The 14,909-nt window shown below is 47.0% G+C and overlaps 1 protein-coding gene across 12 annotated transcripts; it reads right to left on the bottom strand.

The window, feature by feature from the left end:
- Positions 1–820: 820 nt before the first annotated feature.
- Positions 821–13,863, bottom strand: LOC144207836 (catenin delta-1-like). Of its 12 annotated transcripts, none has more exons than XM_077733488.1 (22): positions 13,703–13,863; positions 9,376–9,497; positions 8,562–8,725; positions 7,349–7,417; positions 7,154–7,273; positions 6,837–7,087; positions 6,111–6,395; positions 5,799–6,039; positions 5,504–5,726; positions 5,199–5,388; positions 5,007–5,124; positions 4,779–4,935; positions 4,635–4,652; positions 4,133–4,201; positions 3,864–3,991; positions 3,638–3,788; positions 3,354–3,546; positions 3,075–3,277; positions 2,955–2,996; positions 2,809–2,876; positions 2,566–2,663; positions 821–2,079 (listed from the first exon to the last, which is right to left on the bottom strand). In XM_077733488.1, exons 3-21 carry the CDS (start codon positions 8,718–8,720, stop codon positions 2,604–2,606), a joined length of 2,745 nt encoding a protein of 914 aa, XP_077589614.1. In that variant the 5' UTR covers positions 8,721–8,725; positions 9,376–9,497; positions 13,703–13,863; the 3' UTR covers positions 821–2,079; positions 2,566–2,603. The 12 variants fall into 12 exon arrangements, with proteins under 12 accessions (XP_077589614.1, XP_077589608.1, XP_077589612.1 ...); XM_077733482.1 differs by having other exon boundaries at positions 2,609–2,663; XM_077733486.1 differs by having other exon boundaries at positions 2,609–2,663; positions 2,809–2,873.
- Positions 13,864–14,909: the final 1,046 nt, after the last annotated feature.

Genomic DNA, 14,909 nt, shown 5'->3' with positions numbered 1-14,909 from the left:
GAATTTGACAAAGAAATGCGGGTCTTTGAACGGCCCCCCGTAGACGATGGCCTGCATCAGGTAGACGAGGGCCAACACCAGGACGCAGATGAGGACAAACGGGACGAAAGGTCTCAGCTGACGCCCCACCACGCGCAAGCCGTAACACAAGTCGCCGAACCCGCCCTGCTTCTTCCCGTGGGACGTGTAACGAGACGAGTCAGTGACCGACGTGCCGTCCGGCAAAACATCATCTGATCCACGGGGAGACGGAATGGAGGAATCCTGAGAAACCATGGGGACGGGATCTGACCTTTCCAATGGAAAACTGTTTAAAAAAAAATACATACAAGTCCACGGGCATGTAGCCTCCTCCGAGTCTGCTGATCACTGGCGTGGCATGAATTTGAACATAAGCGCGAGATGATGATGATGAATGTGAGAGCAAGTGTTGGAGAGCTTGAAATAGACATGACGAAAAGGGCGAGGGGATCAGGAGCTCAAATTTTGGGAAAGGAATGTTTTTATCCCAGCTTAGGCAGGAAACATTGGCAATCTGCTGAGTCGGAGGCAGCTGACAAACATGTCAAGCTATAAATTAAGAATAAAATCACAATAACGCAACAAGATATGAATAGCAATAACGGCCTTGAAAAATGGAGATCTAAAGAAATGTTGTTGCTGTGAGACCAGAAGGGAGACATTTTTTTGCTTAGCAAATTGGGTTATGATAATAATATAAACCGGCCAAATATGTAAGTAATATACAAATATAATAAGATTTGACACTATGTTGAACACAATCTGTTGGACACTTAAACACTGCAACCAGACGTGAAAATGTCGTCTAAGAAACAATCTTTATTTATAAAAAAAATCCATATAATCAGTTACATTATTGAAAAAAAGCAACTTGTCAGAGTCAAGGCAGGTACGGATGGTTTGTGACAATTTTACATGGACAGGCAACATGTCAAATATAGCACGTCTTTAGAACTGGAAGAAAGAAGCATGATAGGGTGGAAAATAAATTGCATAAGGATCTCACTCACCCACTGCGGCTGCAAAAAATGTGGAATACAAAATAGGAGCAAATGAATGACCAAAACAAAGCATCTTATCTGCTTTCAAAATGAATACATAGCTCCCACTTTACAGCCATAAGCAAATAAACGTTGCATATATTTTTTGACATAACGCTCCCAAAATTGTGTGGAATGAGGGGCGCTAAAAAAAAACCATTTGGTTCAAAGATGCCATTCAATCTTCAAATGTAAATACGAGTGGTGCCTCATGTCGCTTCACATCCCAACAATCATCCAGCCAGATTTGGGATTTAAAGCAAATGTGAACATTAGAGCAACGAGGCCAAAAGCCATGTAGAAAAAAAACGAACAAAAAAAAAAAAAGACACAAGAAAACTACAAGTTACCAAAACTGACACAGGAACAAAACAAACAAATGTATCGTTCTGGGTCAGGTCATACAAAAAAAAAAAATGGAGGGGAGTAGGGGGGCTTAGACCAAGGTCCACAAGCATTTCTCCCTTGGGGACATGCCAAATAAACACAAACCGTTTGTCATCTACACGGCGCGTTAAGGATCATTTAAATAAAGCAGCCGACGTGTGCTCAGTCTTTCTCTATGTACAGTATATATCCTACGCTGAAGTCTACGCCAGCGGCCCGCCCGCCCTTGCCAGAACGCGGGGGCGTCGCCAGCCAAATAACTTTAACCACAACATCGCTAACAGCAAACATTAAAAAAAAAAAGAAAAAAGCAGGACGACACGGGGATCAAATGATTGTCGAGGTGGATGATTGCCTTTACGGATTCATAACTTAAGGACTACACTTTTGCTGCTACTGGAAATTCATAACCGTAAGGTAGAGAGGAAAAAATATAGAGGAGGGGGCGAGAAAGAGAGTTTCTGGGGGGAATCGACTTGGCGCCGAGGCCTTCTTTGGATGCCGAGCGGTCGTCTTCCGACCTGGCGCTTTGGACGGGGGAGGGAGGGCGGGCGGAGGTGGACCCTCCCTCCTCAGTAGCAACGGTCAGGCGGGGACGCCCCGGTCCGGGTGATGCACACGATCAGTTTTTCTGTGGGAACAGAGAGGTGGATTAGAGAAAAACATTGGGGGAAGCCGTCAATCAATGACAGAGAGGTGAAAGCATCAAATTCATTAGCCACCAGACAAGAACCGCCACACTGGGATACCAATATGGAGCCTCCTATTATATTTCATTGTGATCCTTCTACCGTTAACAAAGGATTAGGTATTTTAATCCCGAGATTAAACCCCAGATGTACCAATTTAAGTCTTCCCGTGCGATTGACGATGCTAAACAGACAACGGGGATCGATGAGTGTATTTTTTTTTCTTTACTTTTGCATCTACTCAATTATTTTGAGTTAAAACAGAAATGTAACCACATCATCATCACGAGCGATCACCAGCATAAAAAGCACAACAACAGAACGTAGAGCTTAACTAGGATTCTATTACGTCAATAATTTTTTTTAAAACAGGCCAAAAGCTCCACTGATCAGAGTTGCATGCAGGATTAAAAGTCAGGAAGACATACCATGCTGTTACATGCAGAGGGGGGGTAGATAGGGAGGGCTAACCATCATAGGAGTCCAAGAGAGGCAGGGAGCCCTTTCGTCCCCCATACACCCCTCTCTGAGTGACAACCAGAGAGAAAGAGAGAGAGAAAAGTGGAAGGGGAGTCAAAGGTGTTCAATTTGAGCGGGTGAAAAGAAAAGCAAAGCAGCCGGGGTAAAGTGTTAATCGAGGACAGCGGCAGCCATTTTTAAAAAGTACCCACCGGTAGGGTGTCGGCAGTGTCGTCCAGGGTGTGTCTCCGCTCCCTCTGGTCCAGTGTGGAGTAGGCTTCTGACAATGACAATGACAATTTTTACTCGTGACACGTAGACAAAATGCACGTTTTCGAGAAAGCGCCACGACACGTACCGGAGCCCAGATCGTTGAGCGGAATCATGCTTCGTTTCTCCCCTGCGGCGGGAGGAGAAAAAACGTGCTGGTTTGAAACGTGGCTTGGGACGCCGTCAATCGGGGTGGGCGAAGGCTCACCTCTGTCCAGCAGCGGCGTGGTGGTGTCCCCATAAACGCCGTTGGCGCGAGCGCTCGGGCCGTTGGCGGCGCCTGAGTTGGGGTGGGCCTGGAAGTCCGTCTTCTTCCAGCCGTCTTTCTCTAGCGGCCGGCGCAGCTCCTTGTGGGCCCACACCAGCTGGAGCACCTGGCCGGCCCCCCGGACCTCCCGGTCGGACCGTTTGCTGCGCCAGAGGAGGGCAACGTGTATTTGGGAGCTGCAATTTCCAGCCCCGCTGGCAAAAATGAAAGGCTCCTTACCCATCTTTATTAATGAGGACCAGCCTCTCGATGCCCTGCGAGGCCCGGAGAGTCTTGGCCGCCTCCAGGCTGCCGCCCAGAACCTCGGTCAGCGTGCTGAGCACGGACACGGCCGTCTCCTCCGACAGGGCGCGACTGGGCTGGTTCTGCCCGCCTGGCAGGTTGGCCACCAGGTGGGGCACGGCGTGCAAACCTGCCAGGAGAATTGAGCAGACCCTTCAGTATCCTTTCTACCGGGCGCTCGCCACGACGAGACCGCCGGTGAACGAAAATCGGCGTTTTACCGAGAAGTTCGCAGTTCCTGTTGTCGATGGCGAGGTTCCTCAAGGCTCCGGACATGGCGCGGACCACGCGGTCGTTTCCGTGACCCAGCAGCTCCGCCATCATGGGGAGTCCCTTCTCCAGACGCACCGTGGCTCGGATGTAACGACCATACTGGTTTGGAAAGCGGGGAAGGAAGGAGCGTGAGTACAGGCCAAATCCCACCAGTCATTCAACACCGGTACTTACGGTCCATCGGCCCGCGCACAAGTTCTGGATGGCCCCGGCGGCGGCTTCCAGCACCGAAGGGTTTTTGCTCTCTTTCAGCAGCGACGTGTAAATTCGAACCACCTCTGGTTGGAACAACAGCTCATAACCTGGTGCACACACACACACATTTGCGTCGGTTAATAAAAGACTTCATATTTGTCATGAACGGAAAATTAGAGGATTGGACTCAAGGTTCTAAGGCGGGGCTTGTGTTGTTTCCATATTCCATTTGACTATTAAAAACACACCTTTGGCGGGTATTGTTCTCTTTGGAATGTCAACATGGTCTGCGCTACCATCGTCTCCATCTTTTTTACCTGTAGGACAACAACAAAAAGGAAAAAAAGCATGAAATGATCATGTAAAAATAAAAAAAGAAACATTAAAAATGGATTGTTGTGCATTCATCTTTCATGCGAGCAGCAAGACAGGCAAAGTGAGCATGCGGTGGGGTTTGCATTGCATTCTTGTTATTTTATTTGATTATTTTAGGCTGGACTGACACAATTCAGACATTTGTCATGGCAGCATAAAGAGGAGAAATTCCACATGATATGATATTTGTGCCCCATAAGGGGGCAGTAGAGTCATGAAAAGTTGATTTGTCTGTAATGTGGATGATTTCATGTTTGTCACAAGCGCCTTTAAGTGAACGCTTTTAAAAACGCCACATGAACCCGCTGCGTAAATCCAGCCCCCGAGAAAGGCATCCAGTTAGTTATGATCGTGCGGTGAGATCATAAATCTTACCTTTGGAAAACCACTCATCTATCGGAACAGGAAGAAAGCAAGAGAGCGCAAAGAGAGAACAAAAAAAACAACAACGTTTGAAACCGCCACCTAGAAGCCAAAGACACCTCGTTGGCAGCAATGTGAGTGCGGTCCCGGACTAACCTTTGCCCTTTCGGGAGCCAAAACAGCCGCCCTTGTGAGCGCCGGGCGGAGGGCCTTGGTTAACGGGCGCCGTCTCCGCGTAGCGTTCGCAGCTGGGGACCTCGCGGTGGACCTGGTAGGACAGATTCCTCAGGAGGCACATGCAGTTCTCCACCAACTGCGGAGAAAGCGTCCGTCAGCGACGCGGGCCCAGGAGCCGGTGGGGGAAGTCCCAAAATGGCCACCAACCTTGTTGTCCACGTCGTTGCGGTTGATCTGGGACTGCACGACGTACATGAGCGAATCCACCAGTCCCGTGCACTCTCGCAGCTTCCTCCTGGCCTCGCTGCGCTCCGAGCTCACGTTTCTGCGGCGGGCGAGAGAGGAGAGACGTAATGAGGGGTTTGTCTAAATATGGCTCCCGGGGCCGCGGTGTCGTACCGTAAGCAGCCGGCGGTGTTGGTCAGGGCGGTCTCCCACTCCAGATGGCGTGGTTTGCAGCCGTCTTCCCTGCCGCTGCCGCGCTCCCAGCCAGAGTGCGGCACGATCACCTCGTCGGCCAGGGCGTGCAGGGCGTGGTCCACAATCTCCATCTTCACGGAATCGTGGGACGACAGATTCCACAGGGTGCCTGGAGTCCGGGAGGCAGTCAGATGAAATCGACAAAATTCCACGACACAGTAGTATTTTTGTTTTTCTTGGGATCAGAAGTTATTCCGCCTACATTTTGAAAAAAATCCACGTACCTGTGATCGTGTCAGTGAGATCCTGCTCGTGGGTCTTTCTCAATAATCGGATGAGCGCCGGCACGCCGTCACAGTTCTTGATGGCGATCTTGTTGTCCGAATCTCTACCATAAGAAATATTCTTGAGCGCCCCACAGGCCGAGTGGTGCACGTCTTTGCTGGGGTGGTCCAGCAGCGACACCAAGGCCGGGATACCCTTGAGACGCCGCACCTCCGACTTAACCTGGGAGAGAAAAAAATTTGCCACAATGCCATCGACGATTCGGGGCGTAGCCGACGGCCGACTCTCTTTCACCTTGTCGTTTTTAAAGGTGAGATGCTGGAGGAAGGCGGCCGCGTTGATTTTGACGGGATCCAGGCGATAGTTGAGCATGGCGATCACCTCTGGCAGCTCCGGTTGTCTCCATGAGGCGGGAGGACCTTTCCTCAGCGTGCTGTCTAACGAAGCCATGCTCCCCCTGTCTAGGGTCATGGGGACCCCCCAGGTGTACGGATCCAGCCCTCCCATGTCGCCATCCAGAGTGTCTTCGCAGCTTCTGCTCAAACGACAACATCCGACAACGTGAGCCATCATCGCAACCGAGTAAAAGCACGCGGACGGCTTTACCTGAGTCTCCGTCTGTCCATGCCGATGGGGCCGGCACCCAGGCGCGGCATGGTGCCGTAACCCCCGGGGTGGATGGGAGGAGGCGGAGCCATGCCGTAGTCGTCGTAGCCCACGCTCCGCTGGTCGTCTTCCAAGGCGTAGTGTCCGTGGCCGTATCGCATGTCCATGGCCGAGCCCATGGCCCTCATTCCCCTGCCCACCTGGGGCTGCGCCGCGTAGGGGTCCATCTGTTGGCGGCTCGGAGCCCGGTAGCCCGAGTCCAGGGTCCTGTAACCGTCGACCGGCCTGTACAAAGGGGGCAAAAAAGTGAAAATGCGAAATGCATACATTCAAGGTGTAATACAAAAAAAAAAGTAGAACCCTAGCTGTGTTTTGACATGATTGGATACATTTGGGGAATTTCAAAAATGCCATTTGAAAGTTTAATGGCAAACTTTGACACGGTGGTCGACCAGGTCATCATTGGTGGACTGAACCGCAGTGGCTTCAAATCAACTTTCGTTTTGGCGTGGGCGGGGGGAAAACTTTCAGTGAAATTCTAAACTTGCCAGAGTTTCACTATCAAGTGATCAATTCAAAGCTTCACAGTCCCAAGCGTCATCATGACGCAAATGTGACACGCTGGGCCCCAAAAGCAGAACAAGGCAAAATTCTCACAGGAAACGTTCGTACGCGCGTCAGAATAAACTCAACCTTCTCAACAGGAACAAAGACTGGGCCTTTTACCTGTAACGCTCATCCATGTGCGAACCTCGGCTCAAGCTGGTGTACGCCTCGGACGGCGGTCCGCCCCGGTAGTCGTCATAAGCTCCCACGGGGCCGTAGTGGTAGTTCCTGGGCACGGTGGCCGTGGGGTAGTCCCCTGCCGTCGGCCTGTACGGGCGGTCCAGCGTGGCGCTGTAGCCGCTCATAGACATGCCGCCATTGATGGACATAGAGTCGTTTGGGAGGACGGTGCGCGAGATGGGTTTCTTCATCTGGGACAGAAATGAGGAAACAATGTTATTTATATGCCTTTTTATGTACCATTCCGAAATATCTACCCCGTTATCGAGCCGCCTCGCGGTGCCTTCGTCCGAAAAGACGGAGTGTGCTTCGTGGGAGTCGTCGTCTGGTGCGTAGCTCTCGTCAAGAGCGCCGTGTGCCGGGTCCACCATTCTGTACTGTAATCAACTCTATTAGCTTCTTTTTAATTCAATACGGGGTAACTCAACGTGGCAAAACAACGTCGGTGGTACCTGTGTGCCGTTTGTGTAGGAGTCTGTCAATTTCAGTCGTTCAATGTCCGCATCCCCCAAACGTCCGTTCTGGAATGTGACGATGACATTCATTTCAAAAATGTGTACAAATGTCAAGCGTTCCTGCTGAGGCAGCGTCTTATGAGAGTCCCCTATAATAATGTTTTCAACCAAAAAAACTCTGTTTATAGACCGTGAGTCACCCAAGAAGACGAGGGAGGACATTTTGGACTGTGGCCATTCACCCTCACACCCTACTTCCTCCTCTAATCAGTTACATAATCCATGTGCGTCGTCCTGGAAAAGACTACTGACCCCCCCAAAAAACCCACTTCACAATAAAGTCACCAAGTATTCGCAAGTTGAATCTTTTTGAGGTTGCACATTACTGCAGTGCAGACAATAGTTTAAAGTTCAGTCCACTGTCATTTTTTTATCGAAAATGGGAAGTAGCTAATTTCCGTCAAATCAAGTCTTTCCCGTAACGTGGAGGCTGTTTTGAATACGTAGCGCCGTTGTTATTCTCTTTGGGAACGAAAGCGACACTTTTCTGCACTTATCTTTGGGCTGTTCTCCAATCAAGTGAACCCAAGGATTCCCACAGTCAAAACAGTCATTTGAATGTCACCAAGGCCAAAAGGAAGAATAATATTTACAAATGGAATTGGAACTTTTTACGCCCCACGCCAATGTAGAGTTCTGTTAAATCATATTCTGCCATTTAAGAAGCAACAAAGTCCACATGCTGGTGGCTAACAAACTACACACAAAAAAGTATCCATTTACTATTTTTACATTTTTGTCTGATTAGTAAATTCATGCACAGAGAGCGATTTAAACACAGAAAAATTGGAGTGCATGCGACGGCGACACATTTTCACATTCCATAACGTGCTGGAACAAAACGGCGATGACAAAACGTGCGTTTCTGGCGAGTGACGGCGAAGGCATGCGATGGCAAAGAAAATGATGACAACTTCTGACGTGTTAACAATAGACGCAACATTTTTACAATATGAACGCGGCATTTTAAATGCAAAATGGCAGGTGATGAATGCTAAAACATTTAAACTGGCGGACTGAGGTCGGCAGGATGAACTGATGCATTATTTAGGCGATGATATAGATGGGAATGAGGGTATTAGCGCAGAGCCTCTGGGCTACTAGACTTTTTTTTCTGTTTTTTTTTTTTTGTTCACGTTGCTGGGGTTACCTGTGCGTGAGGGAGGGGACGACCCAGCGTCGAAGGGCTGGTGGCGGAGAGGCCCACTCTCCGCCGCTCCTCTTCCAACGCCCTGGTCAGCTGTTCAAACTGCACCTCTTGCTCCCTGACCGACTCCAGCAGAGCTGCTGCGCTCTCGCACTGCTCCATACACACTACAGCGTCCCCATGGGAAAGAGGGGGCGGGGCGTTACACGTAGTCTTGAAAAAAAATGGTTGTTTGTTGTGTGGGTTTTATGGAGGTTTGATTTTCTACTTTAATAGGCTGGCTGGAGGGGGCAGGCAGACATTGATTAAACACAACTTGGACTGTTTACTTATTGCTGTTAAGTGACCGTGTTGATAAATGCTAATTATGTCCATGTGTTTGTCTATTTGTTAAACCACGACCACTTGCAGTCATTAAAGAATCATACAAACAAGTAGTGATAAAAGTGTACTATAAATTGTGTTCTGTTGTGGTCAGTGAATTTTTATTTTTGAAATTCCCTAACCTCCTTTTACCTCCATTATAACAACATTGTGTGGTGGGAAAAAAAATGATCGCTGCAAAATGACTTTTTTTTTTAAATAATAAAAATATTGAAGCTACACTAATGCCAAACCTTAAAACACCAATGTAGCGAAACGAAAATAAAAACCCACATGCTCTCAAGTGAAACCAGCATGCAACAACAGCACGCTATTAGGTAAACACTTGATGTCTCTCTCTGTATGTCTTATGCTAGAAAAACTTTCTTTGCAACGTCTTAGGCTGTCGGGAAAGAGGAAGCAAAAGTAAAAGAAATACAAAAAAAAAACACACCTTCAACTGTGGGAGTGGCTTGACTGAAGAGGTGAAGGGATCACACCAAGGCCAGAATTGAAGCTTTCTCTAGTTGTTCATCGGGAGAAGCTCGGAGAACCCCCAAGCTCAGAAACAGAGGCCTGTCCACAGAAACAAAAGACAAAGTTGCAGTCAATTATTTATTGTTTTTAAAACACCTATTCACCAGGCTCTGCTGTTATCTCTGCCGGGGCCCAGCCCCAAACAAACACTGTCTGTCATACGGGCCCGGCAAGCGGCGATTCAGGTCCCCTTATCAGTGAGCGGTTACACCCTCAGGAGTCTGGTCAAATGGCCCCCGCGAGGTGAATAAACTCAACCACCGCTCCGCAAACACCTGCCTGACCGGTTGTTCGAGGTAGCGTGGGAGTAGGGGGGTTACGGGTTAAATATTTTCAAGCGGCCTCTGTACTGGCCACAAAGACAAGAGGCAGGTGACACGTTAAAATGCTAGAGGTGATAAATAAATGACTTAACCGTTACGTCGCTTCTTATGATTTAAGCAGAAGTCAGCGGAGTGTCTGTTCCTGTCAGACAAAATGACTCAGCGCATACAGACAGCCTCGCTTGGGGGGTGCCGGGTGGGTGGCTGGCGAGCCGGGAAGGCAGGATGGCCTGATGAGAAAACAAGGCGTGGCGTGGCTGGAGAGAATTTCACAACTCTACAAGGAAATTTGTCAGAACAAAAAAGAAAAAAAACGCTATTCGCACGTAGGGTGCATTCACGTAAATGGCCCGGAGCGGTGACCTCCCACCTGTTTGGGGGTGGGGAGGGGCCCTCGCCCTCGGCACACTATCCGATACCAGGCATGCCCATAAATGGTCAAAGCCAGACCCGGGCTGTTTTATACCCCGAAGAGAGACGGAAAAAAAATCAAAGGAGAAGCAAAGACGGGCTGTGGAAAAAAAATTCATGAGAAGGAGCAAAAGAAAAAGGAAAAGAGGAGGGCTAAGTAAGATAAGTCAAAGTGGATTGAAGAGAAAAGCTAATCTTGCATTCCAAGCATTGTCTTGTGTCAATTGAGCACAGCAGCCCACCCACTCCAAATGACCTTGGTGGGACCGCACAACACTTTGTTATTTTGTGGTCTCGAGCACTTGCTCTGGTCTGGACCACTCCTTCCATATCGCAAAGTACTTCATCATCTTCATTAGCTGGTGACGCGCTATCTCCTCCTGTAATGAGCATAGCTGTCATTCATACAAGACAAATTATACACGCTGATACTTCTTGGCAAATAGATTGGCGGTTGTTTATCAAGTGGCAAAAGAGGGAATTTGCAGCCGTCTGTTTAGGAGGCTCTGGCGGAACTCTAACGCGGGGGTGTCAAACTAGAACTCGGTGGTTTATTTTTGGCCCAAAAAGTCGACTTACTTGAAACCACGGACGGCGATAGACGTCTAATCCAATTTGACTAGGCGGGGCGATTGACCGTTGGTTTATTATCCGGGATGCTTCTCGTTCGTTTGTGGGTTCCTGCGGATTTCTCACAAAAACGTGACCCCCTAGCGGTCCACTGACGGCCCGCGGGGCGCATGATTGACACCCCTGGAGAGCAAGGCAGTGTAAATGCTTTGTGCTTATCTGCCTTGTGTCCTCCACTCGTCTCTCCCATTAAGCTGTTTCTTTTGGCATCGGAGGTCAGCGGCGACTATCGCGGAACAATGAAAACAATCGCCTCTGCCCCACGGCCAATCCACTCCCCCCCTCTCGCTTCTTTTCTCCTTCAATCCACTTCCTGACAAACAGGATGTTGTTGGTTTGGCCTCAGAAGAGTACAAGAGATGTGAGAGCTACCGTGGTTAGCAAAGCATCCGTCTTCCGTTCTGTTGATAAACTGAGGTCAAAGAATTTCCAAATTAGCCCTCAGCTGTCATGTTGTTAGGCTGGAGTGAAAAAATACTCCCTGAAATGATGTTTATTTGATTGAGATAAACTGTTTATGCACAAATCTCAAATAATCTGCAAAGTTTTTCTCTAAGCGAGTATTTCTAGTGTAAATATCAGTTCAAATTTGACACCCCTGGTTTACATCAAAATCAAAACTGGATCGCACTGTATGGAGAATTAAATTCTAATTAGAAAAAACTGAATAGATTCATGCTATTTTTTTTTACAATGATGTGGAATATTCTCACAAAAAGCATCCTAGAAAAAACGGTTGTCGTCATGTCATCAGACTTAAAAAATGAAAAACTCAAAAGAGCCCCCCAGAAGGTCTTCAAAATGAAAAAAAATAAGTAAACAACATGGAAGTGGTTGGATTTCCAAAGAAAGGACTTTTATTTGCGTGTGCGCACACACATTCCATCGGAACATCTGATCACGAGTCCCGTATTTTGACACAATTCTGAAACGTCAGCATGACTCGCCCGGAATTGGCAAACAACTGCGCCTGGTCGCAAACCCACAACAACGTGGCATTTGTCAACAAGCCCGCAGAAACCACACGGTCTAAACTTGCCATTTCTCATCAGACGGATGCCGCCTCTGTGAATTGTAGACAAGCGTGTTTTGTAATGGGATTGAAGCTTCAACCCACTAATCCACTTAACTACTCACAACATACATGTCCATGTAGACGTAGAGACACGAGGGCGCTCGGGATTAACCTGCACACCTCAAGACGCCACGCACAGAATTACATCAACAATCAAAAGAAGGCAACTTCCCAAATGTACTGCCAACTGACTAATTACGACTCCTTGTAACTAATAGGGCGCCACAAACAACCTTCACCTGTTAATCACCTAATAAATATCCGCTAAAAGGCGCTACTGCTGTTACAATTATGGCAAATGTTGACTTTACAAACAATGAGACATACAAAAAAACTTACCGTAATGCTCACGTAAGAACTGGATCGAAGCCTTTCAGAGTATTTGGGGACAGAAAAGACATTCTTTGAGATCACATTTTAAATGAGTCAAAGAGTTACAGCTGGTCTCAACAAAAAATTGAGACAGAAAAGTTCCTTTGGGAAGATAACATATTCCAAGTAAAGTAGCTTATAAAAGTCAGGCAATTGTTATTGTCCATAACACGCACTCAACACGTGTTTGCTCGCAAGAAAAACAAGGGATCATGTTATATTGCAGCAAGGCACACAGTTATCCCACCCCTGGATTGCTTCCAAAACAAGTTTGTGCGAAACCAACCCAACAGGTTCCCAAACCAACAGACTGTGGCTAAAAGACCATCACCAACGGACAATATGCCAAGGGCCAATTTTAGGGATACATTTGTTGAATAAGACAACTGAAAAATATAGTTTGCAATGGTCAGATGGAGATACAATAAAAGAAAGCAAATAGAAAGACAATTCAAACAGTCAGATATGAAACAGCATCAACTGAAGATGAACCAGTAGCCACCTCTTTGAAGTGGGATCAAACACATTGTTTCACTTCTCCAAAAAAATGCTGTGTGAAACTAATTGGTTAAGAATTCAAATCAGATTTGCATGATTTGATTCGAACTATCGAACTGACTTCTCTCCAGTAACGCATCGCCATCAAGACAAGTTTGCCAAAGGAGCCACCCAACAGGTTGACAAAGTAACCCCCCGGAGGACCACCACCCAAAAAATTGGACAACGAGAAGTTTCAGTTGACCTCGCACGGTCCCCCTTTACCGACGGCGTCGTGGTGATTCGATCGCCCGCGTCCAACAACGATGAGCAAGCGTTGCAAACACACGATATAAGATATTTAGGTCAATGCGCACACGCACGTACCACTACAATAGGGAACGAGAAGAGAACCCAGCTGAGCTGATACACTCACTAAGAGTCATGTGAGATTCCAATTTCCCATTTCGTCAAAGGCTGGGTGCAGTGCGTTTCCTGAATTATAATAATAATTCTATAAAAAAAGACTGGGTGTACGCAAACGGTGATAAATGACAACGTCGGACATGAAATCAGGCCCACTCGGCTCTTTGGTGGCCGTGTGACCTGGTTCGGCTGTCGCCCAACGTTAGCATCACAATAACACACGACGGAGAATCGAGCTAACTTTAGCCTAGCAACCGCGAAGATTTAACGGTCGTTTTCGCCCTCCTAGTGGTGCATGTTCACGCCTAGTCGTCGTTTTGAATGGTTTGTTTTGTGAAATGTATTGTCTGAAAGCGTGCGCGAGAGCACAAGGGGGGAAAACAGACTTTGGAAGGCTAGCTTACTCCGCCAGTCGTAACGGGGGTCGCTCGGTGGACGTGACCACGACCACTCCTTTTACCAACGCTGCAATGCACCCGTTATTCCCAAGACAAAAACACCGTGATGATATTAATCATAAACACGCTTACCTTACCGCTGGAATGCTGCCGGGTTCCTTCGCGTTACTCCTTTCGGTGTGGCTTCTTTCTTCTGTCTGTTTCTCTCCTTCTCTGATGTCTGGGTCAAAAGCTTTTCAGCAGCCAGGCAACATCACAGAGTTTTCTATCAAAGAGGGAGGAGGAGGAGCTTATTTAGTCTTTTACCGTAATCTTCAACAAAATCAGGCAGGGCATGCTTGCGCAGTTATTCTAATTTACAAATATGCGTAAAAGTTGTTTGCGTGTACCCACCCGACTGCCCATTTGTACGCAATAGCTAAACAACCAAATTCAGTCATAGAAATATATTTTTTGACATAGTATCACGCATTCATCTGCAAAGTAAATCAATTCAAAATTAACAAATAACTGCATTATATCAATACAACACATTGTATTCACATCATAACAGTACAATGTAACACGTATAGTATTGCCACGATGTAAGTGTAAAATCAAAATGTTCGAGCATATTTGTGGAACAAAATATATAAAATTATATTCCAACAAACACATTTAGTTGTTTTTGTGTCCACCCCCCGAAATATCCCCATTATGAGTCACGTGATCTTGTTGTACATTTATGAATGAGAAATCTGGGATTGAAATGCTGTTGCAGCAGAAAGACAAAGTGTCCAGCCACCTCCTATTCTCGTTCACATGAACTCACTGATGTCATTTCAGTGATTGCCCAAGAACAATAGCCCGAGAGGAAGCGCGCTACTTGTGGAAATACACGCACGACATTCCACAGCCCTATGACAAAAAAAAAAAAAAAACTGAATCACTACACAACAGCCTTCTACTATAGTCTGGTCAAAAGAAACAACCTGTTACTGCTTCAAATCACTTTTAATATGTCCAAAGTCCGCCCTACAGGCTTTTTTCCCCTTTAAGATGTGTTATCATTCAATATTTAATAAAGCAAAAGATATGTAATTCACCCTTTTATGGGAAATAAAGCTAATTATTACTAATACTTGGTGAATCATAAAGTTGAATTCCCCTGGCCAAACTGTGAATAAGATCATAAAACGGGAATCCTGCCCTCCAGCGGTGTAAACTGAAATTTCAGTCCACTGATGAAACTGGTGAGAATGGATTGAAAACCCATCGATATTAATTGTACAAAAATAAAAATACATATTAAAAAAACACACCACTCGTGGAAAGAACAGTACAAAAAACATACATTTTC

This window comes from Stigmatopora nigra, chromosome 14, assembly GCF_051989575.1.
Source record: "Stigmatopora nigra isolate UIUO_SnigA chromosome 14, RoL_Snig_1.1, whole genome shotgun sequence".
Classification (NCBI taxonomy): domain Eukaryota; kingdom Metazoa; phylum Chordata; class Actinopteri; order Syngnathiformes; family Syngnathidae; genus Stigmatopora; species Stigmatopora nigra.
This window is presented reverse-complemented; position numbering and strand designations above follow the sequence as displayed.